The sequence below is a fragment of the Alligator mississippiensis genome, chromosome 2 (genome assembly GCF_030867095.1).
Source record: "Alligator mississippiensis isolate rAllMis1 chromosome 2, rAllMis1, whole genome shotgun sequence".
Lineage (NCBI taxonomy): Eukaryota > Metazoa > Chordata > Crocodylia > Alligatoridae > Alligator > Alligator mississippiensis.
This window is the reverse complement of record NC_081825.1, coordinates 216,023,770-216,042,042: the sequence shown is the minus strand read 5'-3', so window position 1 is coordinate 216,042,042 and position 18,273 is coordinate 216,023,770. Positions and strand designations below refer to the sequence as shown.

Below are 18,273 nucleotides of genomic sequence, written 5' to 3'. Positions count from 1 at the left end.
CAGTAATTACCTGGGGGTTTTCCTCTTTGTTTTTGCTTTTTATTTTAATATATCCAGATTTTTTTTCTTATGTTGATCTTGTTAATAGCATGCAGCACTTCCAGCTATGGGTACTTTCTTTCCTCAGAGCAAGATAACTTAGAAATTATCCATTCAGATGAGAGAACCTTTTGTTAGTGTGTTTCTGGTAGAGGTTTTATTTTTTTAATTTATTTTTGGTATAACAATTTTTTTATTAGATGAATGACGTTGTAGCATAACAGAACTGAATTCATGTTTCTTAGTGCCCTAGGGAACATAGGCATTTATTGAATCTTATTGGTTTTTTTATTTGTTTCAGGTGGGTTTCTGTTTTGTATTGTTTTTCAGCTTTGTTTTTCTATTGGTTGTAGTTTTTTTGGTGAGGTCAAAGGCTGTTGATTTTTGTTTTTATTCCAATAGACATATCATTTAGTACCATACCCAAATGTTTCAGTTAAGTAATAGGCAGACAAGGTTCTTTGGGTAGATGTGGTATCTTTTATTAGACCAACTAAACAGTTGGAAAAATTGTTCTCTGCAAGCTTTTGGGCACAAATGCCCTACAACCAAGAACCCTAAAGTGTGGAAGAGATTGAATTTTCCATTTGAAATGGAAACTTCAAAACATGATCTCAGTTGGATAATAAAACTTTGTCATAAAAATTTCAAAGAAGGATTGCCTTGGCACAATTGTAGCTTCTATTGTAGATAGCATACTGCAAATCACTAAAACCTCAATAACATTGAGTCAACTACTTTGATACTTTTCTCCTCACAACAGATATCCAGTTCAGAGGAAGAGATTTTGAAATGTACATTTGCAGAATAGATTTTTTTTATTAATAAGAAGTCCTTTCTGGATTTTTTCTTTTGTTTGTTTTTAAGCTTTTTAAGAATTATTGAATGAGTAGATGTGGCAGCCTGAAATCTAACAAATCTTTTTGTTGCAGCAATCTTTGTTTAAGAGCAATATAAATTACAAAGTAACAGCTAGGTTATATAAGCTTGTACTATATACTGCTGAATAATTTTTTTCATGCAGAAAGTGAAAATAAAGATGCAAAATCTTTAAAAATTTAAAACGTAAAATAATATATACTAAGAGTTGCACAAAATATAGTATTTGGAAAAGATAAAGTTTGTCATATTATAACGCTTCATTTATTATCTAATCATTGATGGTGAACTTCAATATGTTGCTTCCCATCATAATTTTCATCCCCACTCTATTTCAAGTCATACGAGTATGAGTGGAAGCTCAAAATTTATACTTAAAATAAGGAAAAAAAACCTTGAACTCTAAAAATATGGCATTCGTATGTGCCTTGTGAAAAGTTGTTTGATTTCTTTTTGCCCAGTTTGTATTTGGACTATTTGATGTTTGGATTTTTTTTTTGATACGACTATTCAGGAAAAGATAGATAATCTAGGTGCAAAGGAGTATGGATATAAGATCTAAAGGTTTTGTACTCAATCTTTTTATAGCCAGGAATGAATTTGATTCACTAAGCAACTTCATATTTTGGGGGTCTCTGCAGAGATCAGTAAGATGTTGTTTTGCCTGGAGTAGACAAGTATGAAAAACAGTAGTGTAAAAGATTTTAAGAAGTTGAGAGAGAGTGGAGAAAGACAGAAAAAAAATTATTCTTGCAAGAAATGGAATAAATGACAAAAATACATTTTGGATTAAGAAATATTAGGCTGGTAGTAGCTAAACAGTTTTAGGTATGAGTTGGGTATTTTTTGTATCAACTTCAATAGAACATCTCTATTTTGTTAATAATGGTATTTGGGATTTGATATGGATTGAAGTATAAATAGCAAATATAAATGTAGAACTCTCCCTACTATTGACCAGATTAGACATTTATACAATTTCTGTCAATCATCGTCGCAGACGACTGTCTGGTATCTTACATCTGACATTTAAGTAGTTGTATTTATTTAGTAGAAAAATATCAGTTGATGGCTTTCGAAAGAAATATTGTCTCTGTTCTCCAACAAACATCCACACTCCATCCCATTCTGTTTTATCCATTGTTTCAAAGGTGTCACACTCCAATGGCATCTGAAACAATGAAATCACAGAGCAAATAAATGTGAATGCCAAACAGAGGTTGAAACTAAAATGTTACCTTTGTTTGAAGAAATCGTGCACAGAAAGCCCTGGATCAGAAACCATTTTTTATTCCAACATGATGGAATTGATGATGGAGATTTGTCTGCAGGATTACAGTGTGTGTACCAAGAGCACCGCTTCTGCAAAATCCACAGCTCGAACATCCTTGATAATTTCCAATACCAACAGCAGTTTTCAATAGGAAGAAGGTTTTCCAGGCCTTTACCAGACAATACACGCAGGAAGATAAAAAAAAATAAAAAAGGCACTGCAGCTCCAGGTTAAACGAAGAGTACCTGAAGGATGTGCTTGTAAGTAACCTACTTTCGTTATAGGTTGGAAATGCTAGCTGGTAAACAATAGAACAAGTAAACTAAGTTGCCATCTTCACAAGGATATGCGGCAATGATTTTTTAATGGAGAGGTTTCAAACTTCTAGGCTTCTGTTCTTGTAATTACAGAAATGGGGCCAATTTATTGCCCTTTTCATCAGTGCAGCCATGTGTGAATTGTCTGATTCCAAAAAATTTGCTGTGGATTCACACCAGGGTAGAAGAGAATAGAATCTGGACTGGGCTGTGTCCAAATTGTAAATGGAAAATATTGGAATATAGTGGTTTTTTGGGGGAAAAAAGCCTTTGCCTTCCATTTTCAAGTAATTTGGGATGCTTATCTGTATATGCAGTTGGTCTAAAGTACATAGGAAACTCTGGTTCTGCACAACTTAGGTGCCCTATGTCTCTCCAGTTGGGCACCAAAAATTGGCCACCAGTAGTGCTGGCAAGAGAATTGATAGACCTGAGCCTTTTATATCTCTATATAGGCATGCAACTGTCAAAGATGACCACAAATTATGAGCTTTTATTACTAAAAACTTAGCTAAATCTATTATTCCTAAGATTGTAGCTCTGTGATGACAAGCACTTAGTTGTTTTTCTTTGCTGCAGAACAATAATTGAAGAAGGTTTCCTCACCATCCAAGCAAAGCAATGGTGTAGGAGAAGATGGAAAAGGAAGTGTAAGTGTTCAAAGGAAAGAGCATTTTATGGTGGTTGGATCCATTTGAGTGGGATACTTTGGCATTTGAGTGGAGTGTTGTTCTAATAGACTACTATCAGCTGAATGTCTTCTAGCCTATTCGAATCAAGGGGTTCTTGATGAACACCAAGAATTGCATGGTTGTATCTAATCTGATAGGGTTGCATGAGCAGAAATGTTTCCAACGGTTTTTTAATATGTTCTCTCTCTTTTTTAGGAGCCAGGGAGATGAACGGCAATCTCCCTCATCCCCCACCCCCCTAAAAAAAATGAAATAAAAATCCCCCCCCCCCAACACTTTTCCTGCCATTTCTCTTTTTTTCTTCAATTGTTCCTAAAGCCATGTTCATTATCTTCTTACATACTTCAAAATAAATGTATTTTTTATAATTCATGGGTGTTTGGTTTCCATTCCTTGGTGTGAAGAATGAGTGCATGTACTAGGGAAGATAAATAAGGAAAATACAACTTATTCCCTTTCACCCCCACCCTCATTTTGTTTCTTTGTTTGGATGACTGAGCCCCAGTTTTCAAATGCTGTCTCTCAAACAATGCATTCAAATTGCCACGTCTTGTTCTCAATCCTTAAAATTCCACCTAGCTTACAGGATGAAAGTGTTTTTTTGATTATATTTTGTGCTTTGTGTTTTTGTTTCTTAAACAGGAACCAGTGTTACACAATGATCATTCCTCCTGCAAGGTAGGAAATTCCTTGCAAGGTAGGTTGAATTTTAAGGCTTCAGAACTGCAGGCAAATGTGTATATATATGCCTGTGTATTTTTGTGTGGGTATTGGACATACTGTTAAAGAGCTGGTGTTTGAAAATGGGGCCTGCAACAAGAGTCTAACATACCAAAAATAGCACTAGTATCTTTCTGCTTTCCTTTGAATTATCTTTTAATGGTATGATCATAATATGCAAATATGCCTTTTACGCACTGGGATGAAAATGTTTTAAATCCCAAAAGAACAGAAGTCTTGGTTGGGAGCAAAAAACCTAGATTCGTCTGCAGTGTGAGTATGTGCCAAACACTTCTTATGAATCATGTAATGATGTTTATAGATATGAGGTGTTGATTTATGTTGAGATATTCTTTGTAATAAAGCTTTTTTTTACTGTTTATTTTATATATTTTCTCTTTTTCTTACTCTTCAAGTATAATGATATAGGGTAACTTGAGTTATCCCAGAAGATTTCTGTGTTTCTATCCAGTTTTCTTAAAAGAGAACTTTTTTTGGATGGTCTATCTTTACTTTCATAATTAAATTCTTAAATAAGGTATGCTTCTTGACTACATTCTACATTACGTTCTCCTTATACTGCCCACTGAAGTTACATTTTTGCATATTATTTTCATTACAGTAAAATCTCTGATTTTTGGTGGTATATCTCAGGAATGATCATGTAAACTGTTTTGTTTACACTGTGCCCACATGACACATCTTGCAAAATTGACTCAAGTTGGTTCCAAATTAAAATATAACCATAGTGATACATTCTTCACTATGGAATGATTTTGAGTTTTTATTAGTTATGAACCTGGGCTTAATTGTGAAATGAAAATAGGAAACATAAAGCAGTCTTAGTTTTCTGGGGTTTTTTAAAAGTTGACATATTTGTATGGTGTGTTTTGGAGGCTTGAATTGTTTGTTATATTCTTATCACTAGAGTTGGTCACAAACTTCAAAGCTGCCTCTCAATATTTAAGGTGGAATTGATAAACCAGGGTTTTGATTTGAAGCTATCTTTATGCACCAAAAGGCTGGTGATACCTCAGTCTGCCTTGCTATATTTTATCCTTTGGTATCCTATGTTTTGTAAACCAAATCATATTTGTTTGGCCAGTATATTCAAAGGTGGATAACTAAAATTAGTCATGTAAATATATTGTTAGGCACTGCAAGAGTATGGACTGACTTTCAGAGGTGCTTAAGAATATAAGACTGAAAGGGGCCTGGGTCATCAAGTCAAGTTCACTGCTATTACAAGCAGCCATATCATAATTACTTTCATTACCTAACCAAGTTTCATCTCAACAATAGCTTGGGGATTTAGGGGGTATTTTTTTCACCCCAGTCCTGTTAGAAAGCTGTTCCAGAAACTCACTGTTCTGCTCACCTTCTCCTAATTTCCAGTCTGAATTAATCAACAGCCAGTTTATACCCATCCCTCCTTCACGCCAACATGTGTTTGTTAGTTGAAATAGACATCTGCTCATCCTTTGTTTTGCCAAGATCTTTTAGTCTCCTTCCACTAAGAGGAGACTAAAATCTGGAAGGAGCACAACAGGATGGCGGGTGTTCCATACCTCGGTCATGTTACCTGTTTACTTAGGTGCCTAACTTCAGGCAAACAAGTTGATAAAGACTGGCTCATGTTTACTGTACTTTGCTTGGCCAAATTGTACCCACTTAGCTTCTGATCTCTATGCTAAAAAACAACCCAAACATATTTTTTTAATATATTTTCAATGTTTATAAAAATGACTGCATCAAAGATATTACATTTTTGTTGAATGGATACATACAGGTTTGACAAATACATTTAAAGAACGCACATGCCTTCAAATATGTATATAAAATGGAGTATTCCTTTAATACCAGTACTGCTTAGATGCACTTAATTATTCTGAGGAGGTGATAGATAATACCACCGCCTTTATGCCCTTTGCCATTTGACAAAGAACAGTCAGTACTTTTTCCATGACAAGAAAATACACATTATCTAATCTTAAAAAAAGTGGCGAAACCAAGGTGAATTTGCAATCTCGCACATAAGAAAGACGGTGAAACAAATGTGTGCGTGTCCATGTGTATACTTGTGTGCAGTATATTAAAAGCTAGGTTTTTTTAAATGCACAAAAGGTTTGGCACGGCAGGAAGAGCAAAGTCACTGCGTGCCCATCAGTTTTCAGAAGGAAACAGTTTATACACCAGATGTTTGGCTGTGTGATTAATTGCAGATTCTAGAAAAGGTTTGTAAAACTACAGCACATAGGTGCAATTGGCACTGCGCTAAGTTTTGTGTAACTGATTGTGCCTGGTGCAGTTTCTCTCTGTATCTATCTTAGGTATTTACAAGGCATCTATCACCTTGGTACCTAAGCAGTTTGAAAAATGCACCTGCCACAGAAGTCATGATGCAGATACAGGCAAAAGCCCAGGTCCAGAGCAGCAATGGCAGGCCCCAGGAAGCTCCCCAGCTGTCAGTTGTAGTTGAGCTCCTGGCCACACATGTTGTGCCTAAGCATCATCTCTACCTACTTGTCAGCGGGAAGAAGTTCAGCTCCACTTGTGGGGAAAGCTGGAAAGAAAGATAATGGAAAAGGCAACGATCCAGTAGCAGAGTTGAAAAGAAATTGTGGGATTTCAAAAGGAGGGATTCTTAAAGAGCAGCACATCTCAGGGGAGGGATCAACTGCCAGTGGAAGTGGCAGGTAAGGCACAATGCAGGCAATAAGTCTCAAGTGTTCTCCAATGAACAAAAGTTAAATAAATACCTCTGATGTCCGTAAAGTCTGTCTACTATCCAAAGCCCACTGTTCTCTATTCTTGGCCTCTATCTGGGTCCTCTGTCCCTACAGCTGAGTAGGCCTTACAGTTCTCTGTGAATTACAACCCAGAAAACATACTAAATCATTTTCAGCATCCTAAAACGTGGTTACTAACAAACCTGAAGGACTTTCACCATGCAAGTACAATGTTGTGTTTCATGGTGCAGTGAGCCAGCCCCAGGTAGCAGTATTCCAGATCCATGAGCTTACCCATCCAGTTGAGGGCTGATGTAGCTCTGACTTCTGGCATCATTTAACAGATGGCCTGCCCACAGCTTGCTGCATACAGGGCTGGGAATAGGCAAACTGGTGTAGGCATAAAAGAAGTAACAAACCTGTCACTCGGCTACCAAAGGAAGTTACAACATTAATCAGCCACTTCAGAAAAAAACTGATTAGATGCAACATTCACATGAATGTGTCAGCACAGTAGGCACAGATGTATAATTTGCCAGTCTTGACCTCTGCCCCTGAAACAGAGGACTTATCTGGCTGTATCAGGGAGAGGGGTAGAAGGGACTCTTAACATTGTCACGCAGGCCACCTTAAAGACACCATGGATCTATTGACAAAATATAATCAATAAGGGGAAACAGTGCCATTTGATGTAGGTTTATATATATATCTATCTATATCCATATATACATATCTGTCTATATACCTATAGATATAGCTTCAGCATATGTGATCAAGCATTGAATGTACAGTGGGCCCTGGACTCAGGCTCTCCGTACCTCTGCCACTTCTCACCTGCACACTTCTTTCTCTCTCCCTTAGAAACTGTAGTTAAAATTATTTTGTAGGGTTGGGTATAAGGAATGAGTCCACAGCTCAGGAGACCATGAAAGATTGCTGCTTAACATCCTAAGGGTTACACATGCAGCCAAGAAATGAAATACCCTTATGAGAGAAGTATGTTAACTCTTAGTTTATGCAGTTTTCCATACCACTGTGAGCAAACTAGCTGACATGGGCACAGGTTCCGGATGGAAAATACTGGTGAGGTCAGAGGGAGCCTGGATAGTTCTTCCCTTTTCCATTTTTTTACACCAAGGGAAGTTACAGGATGGTACTAGTACCCACTGTATCTTATAACTTGGCTTAAAAAGAGAGAAATGTTGTTTAAGCCAATTAAAAATCTATTAATGTATTAATGAATACTGTTGGGTTTATGAAACCTCTACCAACTTGCATTAGTAACCTGGCACATTTACTACTACTTCAGTGGAGCCAGCCCATTGCCAAGGAGGTGGGGGTCAAGAGAGTCCAGCTATAAGTTAACTTGGCTTTAGTTCTGCTGTCACCAGGCATCAGCGCAGTGAGCAATCTAGTCTTCTGGGTGAGCAGTACAATATCCAGGCAAACTAAATTTTCCATTGCCACGCCTCCTCTACAACATCAACAGAGCAGCTGGTGCTATCATTTTAAATTCCAGTCCAACTTTACCAGGAGTGACCTTTGGTCACCCAAGAAAGGATTTCTTGGGCATAGATTGATAAATTCAACACTGTGGTGTTAGCCTTTGACCCTGAGGCAAAGTTCCCATGATTGTTCTGCAACAAATGAAAGCTTGTGAAGGCCATGCCTGTAATGTGGCCTTGTTTTTCCATGCCCCATACCAATATTTAATAAAGCTTATGTAAACATAGTTACTGGAGTTGGTTGAACTCTTTGTTACTAGAGTTGGTCATAACTCGCATTAGTTGTGAGTAATCCCATTTTTCATTAACATCTAGTTAAGAAAACCTATTCCAAATATCTGTGAACGTATTCATTATTCATAAGTATTCGACAGTAGTTTCCACAAATAACTTCCTGCCCATAGGTTGTTTGCAAAGTGTTTGCTTTAGCATATTTTGTCATTTGTGTAATTGGTCACCTATGCCAGATGCTATTGTTTGAGCTCCATGATTGGGAGACTGGAAATATTTTAATTATGAGAATGATGCCTAGTACAGTTTTATAGTTTTTGTTTTAAGAAATAAACAGTCATGCTAAAATTTGAATAGCTTTTCCACAATATCGGCCTCTGGCAGGTGCACAAGTATGCATGAATAACAAAAATAATATGACCCCATGAATCATAACCAACTAAACTCAGTGTTATTCACAAACTAGTATGGTTTGTTGGGTTTTTTTCAGTTTTGCCTTTTTGTGTTTCTTTTCTTTTTATTTGACCAGTACCATTGTTAGGTGGGATATGTTCAGAATGCTTGTCAGGAACTTTGACATGTTGAAAGCATGACCAAGATATTTTGTATACCAGTGACAAAACCAGAACATATAATCCCTTATCTTTCTCTGATTCCATAAAAATTTAACTGGAATGTGTGTTTGCTGTGTGGTAAAAATAGCTCCCCTGGTTATTTTTTTTTTTTTTGTTCTTTTTTTTCATGTGTACTCAAACAAAGAATTGTTAAGAATTAATATCATGGTTCTACATTGTAGATGCTAAGGGATATTTGTTACAAAGGTCACAGCTATGGCTGTCTAAGTTGGGTTGGGGTAGGAGGAAGGGAGAATAGAATTGAAGAGGTATCAGGTATGACAGTGGGATGATATCAGAAAGTCCCTTTCAAAATTTCCTGCAGTGGAAGAGCCAATGATTGCATGACAATTTGTCCCTAAAATTCATTTCCATCAGGAGCTCATGCCTTTTTACAAATACAATCTCATCCTCACTTTCCATAAAACATGCAACTGGACAGTCCGATCAAATGCAGACAGAATGTGAATACTTTGAATGTGAATACTTTAAAATAATGACATTATTAAATGCACAAATAGTATCCATGCTCTCAGCATAAAAATAATCAAATTAAATCATAATTATATTAAATCATTAACTACATTGAATCCCTTTAGATAGATACAATATTAGAGATAGAATTATGTGTAAAAGAGGGGCCCTTGGGTCTGTCAGAGGGCTTCAAAACTAAGAACAAAAATATTAAATTATCCCAGAAATGCCTGATTCTTTTTAAAAAAAAAAAACCAAAAACCCTCAGCTTATTACCTCAAAAGCACCCTTCAGATATAAATGTACAACTTGAAATGAAGTTCCTAAGAGCAGCATCTAGTGTTATATCAAAGAGTAGAAGGACTCCATTAAAAATATTCCGATTCCAATGCCAGAAAGTATGTATGACATAGAACCAGCATTCCAAACATCCTAGCACCAAAAACACAGTATGCCAGTTAGTCAGTGATGATCAACACATGTTGTCACTTAGATACTGGTCTTTCTGAGTATAGTGCTGCTCCCACATATCCCTTGCCTGAGAGTTAGAAAAACAGGCTCCTTCAGCCTACAAAATTGCAGTCTTCACCTGGACAGTTAGGCTAGGTACAGACATTCAAAAAGCCCAAGGCAGAATCCATCTAAGTTACGCAGTTTTCTGTAAGCGGCGTAGTTTAGATCGGTAGCAAACAAAACACACATTCGCCCTTTGGTGGGGGGGAGGCGGGCAGAGCAAATGTTAGACAGGTTCTGCCATTTTTAAATCAAGTCCGTGTGCCAAACTTCTGTTCTGTTATGGGTATAGACTGGTTTTGTATGCCGAACTTCTGTTCTGTTATGGGTATAGACCGGTTTCCGATCACTTATACCCGTAAAGGTGTAATGTCTGTACCTGGCCTCACAGATTAATTTCTGATGACCAAATTGTCCCTCCAAATGAAAGGTGGACCCATTTCTTGTTTGTTTCAAGTTATGCCTTCAGTATATGTCATCAGAAATGGTGCTGAACAGATCATGCTCTAGTATGAGATGTCATTGATATGAGCACAAAGTCTAGTCATTTTCAGCTGCTGGGGTATATTTTTATATAGGGGAGGATTCGGAATAAATCCATGCGTAATATCCTCCTCATTAGCATATGTAACCATGTCTCCTTGCACACTAAATTGTGCACAGAGAAGCACTTACTCCCACATTTCTACCAAATGTCCTCAGGCAAGGGAAAAGACAGCCAGGGGAGAGCAAAGTGAATTTTTTTTCCAAAGGGAAAGGACATCCTGTTGAGCAATGTCCTCAAACATCATAACCTGCCATTTGGAGACACCTACAAGCTGCACCGCATGCAGAAAAGATTGGGGAGGGCATTGCTCACAGGATAAATGCTTGTAGCAACTACATTCGCTCTGCAGCAATGCTTGGGGAGGTGGGTGGCGTGACATGAAACGTCGGACAAAAGAGAAGATAGCCAGCAGTGCTTCAGAACAACAAAGGGCTACTACACAGGCCAGTGGTGGAGCACCTCTGACACCACAGGAGGCTCAATTTGGACAATTGACCCTGAGCTCATCCCAGGGATTTCTGACTGACACCACTACAATTCATAGGTGAGCTTTTTGATAGGTTCACTGACATTTCCTGTCACAGTCACAATGAGGTGAATTGGTAGTCATGCCTTGGGATCCAGCACAGTTGTGTGTGTTATGGGTACAGGACAGTGTGTATTTTTATATAAAGTGGTTAGTTGCTTCAACTGCCACATGCCCAATTCAGCCACTAAAATTTAGTCTTACCTTTCTGTTTGCCCAAACACATACACTCTGGTTTCCCAACTGGCTTCTTTCTATGTGTTGTCCATGCATGTAGATTCCTCCATCCTCGTGGCCTCAGATACAGTGGTTGTTGCTCCTCTATTTGATTGCCAGATGTCACTGGGGAACAAGATGGGGAGGTTCCTGGATCCTCGGGACAATCCAGACGTCAGAGAGGGAGTTCACCATCCACGCCTGGAGAAGAACAGGAATCCTCGGTGCCTGCTTCTGATGAAGATTCACCAGCCAGAACCACAGAGAGTTGGCAGTGGCCATTGTCATCATCTGAAACACACAGCAACATTGGGGAAGATTTTGAGGGATTTCAGACACCAGAGCGGACTCCAGAGTGTACCATGGATGTACAGTCTCCTGGGGATCAATCTCTCAGTAGGACTCCTCAGTTTGAAAGTGACTCTCCTGAGGAGGAGGGGAATAATGAAATGAATGAAGAGAGCCATGGTGTGCAGCCAGTCACTAGGGATCAGGGTTGGAGAGGGCAGCCCCAGCTAACAGAGGGGGAGAAGTTGTTGATGGAAACCAACAGCAGGATTGTGCAGCTGCTGGAAAATATCAAGAGGGAGCATGCACAGTCCATGGGTCTCATGTCACAGTCCATGGGCCGCATGGAGCTGCAGCTAGGCATTGTGGCTACATCCACAAGAGCCATCCATAACTACCTGTCTGAGATCTTAGCTTTCCTCAAACAGCCAAGGACACAGGTCCTTGAAACACGTATCTCCCAAAGAGCCACCCCCCATGTTGAGTTAACCTGTGCGTCAACATGGACTGGTGAGGATGCAGTGGCAGCCTCCACTGTATACTTACCAGGGGATGAAGGGACAAGTGACTCTCGAGAACCACCGCAGGCCACCATGCCCTGTCGCAGTGGCCGGATGCAGAGAGCCATAACAGAGAGAGCCTCATTGCCCATGCCCACACGCCAGGCAAAAGGGGGAGGGAAGAAAAAATAATCACGCTAGGGATAGGATTTTTAGGGGTTTTTTTATGTGCCTGTCCTTTTAATTCTTAGCCATAAGGCCATGAGTGGCAGAGTTCAACCATTTCTACATTGGCTAACATTGTATTCTGGCTGACTAGATTAGTCTAACATTTTGTAGTTTATACTTGCATTGTTAACAATGTGTGCTGCTGGTATTTGAAGAACATTTGCCTCTGTTCTTTCACTTTAGCCTCATAAGAGCATTTTTTTACTCTGTGCCAGGCATTCATTGCTTTTCTTACAAATACAAGTCATTTCTTGAGGCAGCTGTTTTTTGAGTTTTCTTTCTCCATTATCCCTATTCCCTCTGAGCAAGCATTCTGGACTTGGTGGTAAGTATGCAGGTCTTGGCAATATTCGCCTCAGAAATTGTGTTCTATCAGTCTTTGCCTGGTGTTTCTGGCATGCCGGCCTGAGGTGTTGGGGTTAGCCTGTAATGGATCATGATCATTCTTATCCTCTGTGGGTCTGATGAAATCGATCTCTAGACCCTCAGGTGGAGCTAATCCACGTGTCTTGGCTATGTTAATAAGCAATGTTGCCAGGATTATATCATAACTTTGGGGGCCTGTACAGTAATGTCCCACCAGATCTATCTAGGCGCCTGACTCTCATTTTCAAAGTTTCTTTTTATGATGGATCTGGTGGCTTGGTGGGCAGCATTATAATTTTTCCTCTGAGAGAGTCTGGAGATTTGGATCAGGAGTCTTAGCCAATATCTTTATGGAATAAAGGACCATCTTCAGCAAGAAATATATTATGCAGGGGAAGAATGTCCCCAATAATATCACAGATACTAATTATTTTTTTTAAAAAATCCCAGTGTTGACCTAGCAGCCAAACCACCTGAGAATGTAAGCGTTATGACATGCTGTTGGGCACTGTGCTACTATGTCTGTGATAAAGAGCTTTGCATCAGAGATGACCTTCACATTGATAAAATCAGAACTCTTTCCTGTTCCTTTTGACCATCTAATTTCCTGAGGGGCAGGTGCCCTGAGCATTATGTTGGTTTTCAATTGGTAGCCTGCAGGGCACATGGAAAATACACTTTGCGATAAAATTCTTTTATGACTGTTGGTGCTGCCTCTCTCGGGGGAATTTAATATAGTGGCACTCAAATTGCTATATGCATGCAGAGGCATCAGACTGGCTTATACATGTGATATCCCTGATGGTTCTCAGAAAGGATCCTATTACCAAAAGCCCCGTGACCAGTGGTGACTGTAATTATCACAGGTGTAGCATGGCTCCTGTGTTTGATTCCCTACATCCCTTTGTAACTTTACATGAAATGGTTTGGAAGAGTTTGTATGGCAAACCTGTATTGAATTTCTCCTCTGACAAATACTGAAAGTCAATCTTAGCCCTAAAAGTCCTCTTCTGCAGATACATTCAGGCTGTGCTCTGTCCAGGGAGCCAAAGGCCTTCTCTTCCCTTTCTCACTCCTGGTGACTGAAGTTGGTCAAAATGTAAGCAAGAAGCACTTCACCAGTGTGCAAACCAGCCACAAACTGATCTTTTAAGTGTGCGTGTGTGCTTGTGGCGACATTTTGCTAAATGACTGGTTTAATGATGAAACACAGCTGGTGTGGGCTGACCTCTGGTGTAGGCAGTTAGCAGGTACATCTTCTAGTTTAAAATATTTTCCCCATAACTAACTGCATCTAAATGCACTCCTTTTAATGTTCAATTTTGAGTGCATTTCTTTGGCCATGCCACCAACACACACCTCTTGCCAGGTGTAAATGTTTCCACTTATATTCTGTTTGTTCCCAATGTATGACTTTTTGAGTTTGCTCTTGTTAAAATTGTGTATATAGGTATCCTTATAAATTGATTTCTGGTACAAACATGTAAGTCCCCTTCTCACTGGTGCAAAAATAAATATTGCAAAAATATGTAAGACCATGAAAATGTTGAGGGGAGAAGTTCATTAGCAGGCCTGACACAAGGGAGGTTCTAGTGTGTCCATCTTTTGAAAATATTTTTCTCATGCAGATATGCTTTGCGTGTTGCTACTGTAGGTATGAACAACTAGTTTAAAGGTATAGGCAAGTGAAAATGTATCCCTATGTTATCTACTGTTTATTTCTTTTGGATGAGTTTGAAGTGGCACTACATTCCTACCAAAGGCCAGTTACCTTTCTTCACCTAGCTAGCATGTACATAGTAGTATAAAGAAAATTTATTAATTCACATAGTGCTGTCAGTTTAAAAGTATGGTGGATCTGGGCCTTATATTAAGATTTTTTTTGTGTGTATTCTAGAGGACCCGCCATGTAGCTGTTGCCATTTGGGATTAATCTTACTCCTCCCCACCTCACCCCCGCCACACACACACACACACACACACACACACACACACACACACACACACACACACACACACACACACACACACACACACACACACACACACACAGATGAGGTGCTTTTGAAGTTTCAAAGTTTTTGTTATTTTAAGACACCATCCTAGTTTTCTCCCTTTGTTCTCAAATCTAAGGCAGGAGTGCAAAAGAACAAACTGGGCGGCATTAGCAGTTCAGCTATTAGAACTACTATCTGATAGATAGAAGTAACCCCTAAAAGGTTTCTTGCAAAACAGCTTAATCATGTAGTATTCATTTTCCCACTCCCATCTCCAACCTGCTTCAGCAGTTCTCAGCTAGACTTGTAAAGGAACAAAGCATTGTTTGAATGATAGCAGCTATAGGGCGAGAAAGACTGAGGACCTGACAACATTAAAGAAGCTATAAAATCGCAAAGAAAGTTTCCAACAAGTTGATGTGGTAGTATTATAAGACTTTGTTTAAAAAAGAAAAATCTGTACCAACTGATATTTTGGTCAGATTCAGTACTGGAATCTGATTTTTAGTACTGTCTTAAAAAAAAAAAAAAATCAGTACAGTTGGAGGGTATGTATGTTTCATTCCCTGAACAAATACTTTCATGCTTTTCAAGTGTCTGTCATAGCCTCATCATTCTTTCCCTGTAGTTTTTTTTGTTGTCTGAAGAGGTGTATGGTTATATGTGTCTGTTCAAAATAAAGGGGATGAGATTTTATATGGCATATTTATATTTCTTACTTATAGATTTTGAGTGACTAGTGGTCCAATCCCCCAAACACCCTATTCTCTGGAATCCACAGACCAATACGTTTGGTCTTCTGGGGTGATCGTAAGGGCTAAAGAGATGTAATACAAAGTCTTTGCAGCCTTGATTTTTTTTCAGACACCCCTGAGTTTGAATTTGCAGTCTAGCCATATCTTTGATATAGCTCTAATGTTCAAGGATAAATCCTTGACTTTCTGATGCCTTTTATCTATCAGAAGGTGGCAATTATATATTTCTGAAAAGTGCAGCATTTGTATTACTGCTAAAATTTTATGAAATGCTTTTTAAATTTTTTTTTCCTATTTCTGTGTATTTGTAAAGGTTTTTGGGATGTCACTTTTTTTTTTCTCTCTTCCCCTGGGAAGATCCATCATATACACAAATAAACCAGACAAACAAAAATTAACACTAACTCCAGTTGAAATCGGACAGTAACACTTTTCCTAATGAACTAACTTACTGATCAAATAAACCTTTCTTTTGATGACCCCTCTGCCTGTCATCCAGGGATCCAAGAATCTTTACTCTCACTGCAACAATTTTCTCAAACAGAGAAGATTGAATATAGTTCCCCCTGCTCCCCCTGTTTTAAAGTGCTATTCCTGCAATACAGGAAACATAGAGCTACTGCTTAGAAAAAGCCAAAATTGTTTTCCTTCTACCCACTTTCCATCCATATCCACACTTCCCAGGCCCAGAGTGTGCTGTTTTTCAGCGAGAGATCAAGCTCAAATACCCACATCCAATACTTTGCATGGTGGTGAAACTTCTAGACCACTGGACAGCAGTTCTTAAGTCAGTGATAACCTAATGACCAGACTTTCCTTTCTCCATAAAACAAATGATCAGATATTTGAGAAACAGGCATCCTATACTTAATTCCTGAAAAGTAAGCCTTTACTTATTAATTTTTGTAAGACTTGAGTTTGTGAAAGCGTAGCATTAGAGGAGTTAGTAGGCTAAGGAACTGCATCAAATTGTACATTACTTTCATAAATGCACATAGCCTGGGTAACTGGCATCCTGTTGTTTTAGAGGAATTAAAACTAAAACCCAGCCTAGCTTAACATGACTGCAAAATTTAGGATAATACATGTGGTGCCATTGCAGTCTATGCTTTCATAGGGACAAATAATGCAATTAAGATGGGATGAGAAAAACTCTTAGCTACTAGTTTAGCTTCTAGTTCTAGTTCAGAGACTGAATTACTCTGTAGCCTTGGGCAGGTCACTGAATTACCATGCCTGAGTGTTCCAATCTGTAAAAAGTGGAGTAGTGATAAGGGAGTTGAAGATTTTAATTAGTTGATTGTGTAGTGCTTTGAAAAAATTAGAGTGAATGTAGTATAAAAGTGTTAAATGTTCAGTAACTTTTAAAACTATAACAGCATTTAATGACTGCTCATTTTGTTTGTGGTCACAATTGGAGATGGTCTGAATCAAACCTTGGGATCCAAAATCTCATGAACTTTGAGGGATCTTGATGGAAGCATCACCACCAGAAACCTGTCAAAACTATAGAGGGTAGACCAGAAACCTAATTCCCAACAACCAAGCTTCAGTTCAGATTTGAGTTTTTAATCTATCTTGCCAGTTTCTGGCCACAGCTCAATATAACTTTTGCCCCAGATGGTAAACATTTAAAAATCATATTTAACAGTTTAATTTTATAAAGACGTGGACCAGTTTTCAATAATGCTAAATGCCTTTATCTAATAGTCTGAGATCATAAATAGATTAGAAAGTAATTACTGGAGAAGAATAAGTAGAAAGAGCACTCTTGAAGTATTTGTTATTGTTAAAATAACACTGAAATTCTGGTGGCTTAGTACTGTCTGCTTATCGCTATGTGAAACAGTGCTCTACAGGTTCATTATTTCTAAAGGTCTTCTTTCCGTTTCTATATAGATATTCTCCCTTCACATATTGAAGGTTTGAAGAAGAGGATTGTTTTTCGAGTCACACTAAGTAAACATTAAATGCATGCAGGCTTAAAATTAAAGCATGCATGCTATGTAGCAGCAATATAAAGTGCTCGGCTTGCACGACTTATGATGCTCAAGCATTGCCTTGTTAAAATGCCAAAAAAAACACCCTTTTTCTTTGCATTTTTTTTTTTTTTGAAAAGTAAATCTCTTCCTTTGACCTTGCGATACTTAAATTTTCATTATTGGGACAAATTATATTTATTTTAGTGAACACTTTTATGTTACAGATAAAGTGGATGAAATAGTACCAGTTTCCAAGCCATCAAGAATTGCAGACAATGCAACTGTGGACTCAAGGGTGGCAACTATTAAACAGCGGCCTTCCAGTAGATGCTTTCCCTCCGTTACTGATATGAATGTGAGTGGTGGCTAGCAAGTATTTGTTTTTGGTTTATGCTTTTGGTTATGATGTTGCTAGCTGGTACCATTGAAAAAGAACAGCATTTTTATGTACTAATAAAGGAATAGTTGCAAAATTGTTCACCAACAAAAAGTTTTCTCCTTTTCCACTCTACGAAACCTAGTAATAGTTGACAATAAAACCAGTCTGAAGGTCTCTCCCACTCTGAGGTTTAATTATTCCCAGAAATATTGATTTAGTTTTGTTTTAACAAGATAAAGGGATAATAGGTAAGGGAGGAAGCAGCATTCAGGCACTAAAAGCTAAATAGATTTGAAATTTTAAATCTTTAAAAACTAGAGGCAGTGACTGGAGAGGGGGAATGTCCTTTAGATTTGAGTTGGTTTCCCCCATAAAATTTATAAATAAGAGAAAATGTTTTTCCTCATCTTCTGCTACATTTGTTTTCCACTGCCTACCTGTCTAAAGTAACATCACTCTTCATTCAGAGGCTTTGCACTTCTTGATCATAGGGAAATGTCAAA

At 38.3% G+C, this 18,273-nt stretch overlaps 1 protein-coding gene across 8 annotated transcripts in view; it reads left to right on the top strand.

Moving 5' to 3' along the window:
- The window catches only part of SHANK2 (SH3 and multiple ankyrin repeat domains 2), a 703,363-nt gene that overhangs the window by 658,222 nt on the left and 26,868 nt on the right, over positions 1–18,273 (top strand). For all 8 annotated transcript variants that reach the window (XM_059722745.1, XM_059722744.1, XM_059722747.1 and 5 more), the window contains one exon: positions 17,616–17,746. In XM_059722745.1, coding sequence (XP_059578728.1) covers positions 17,616–17,746 — 131 coding nt within the window. The remainder of the gene's footprint in view (positions 1–17,615; positions 17,747–18,273) is intronic.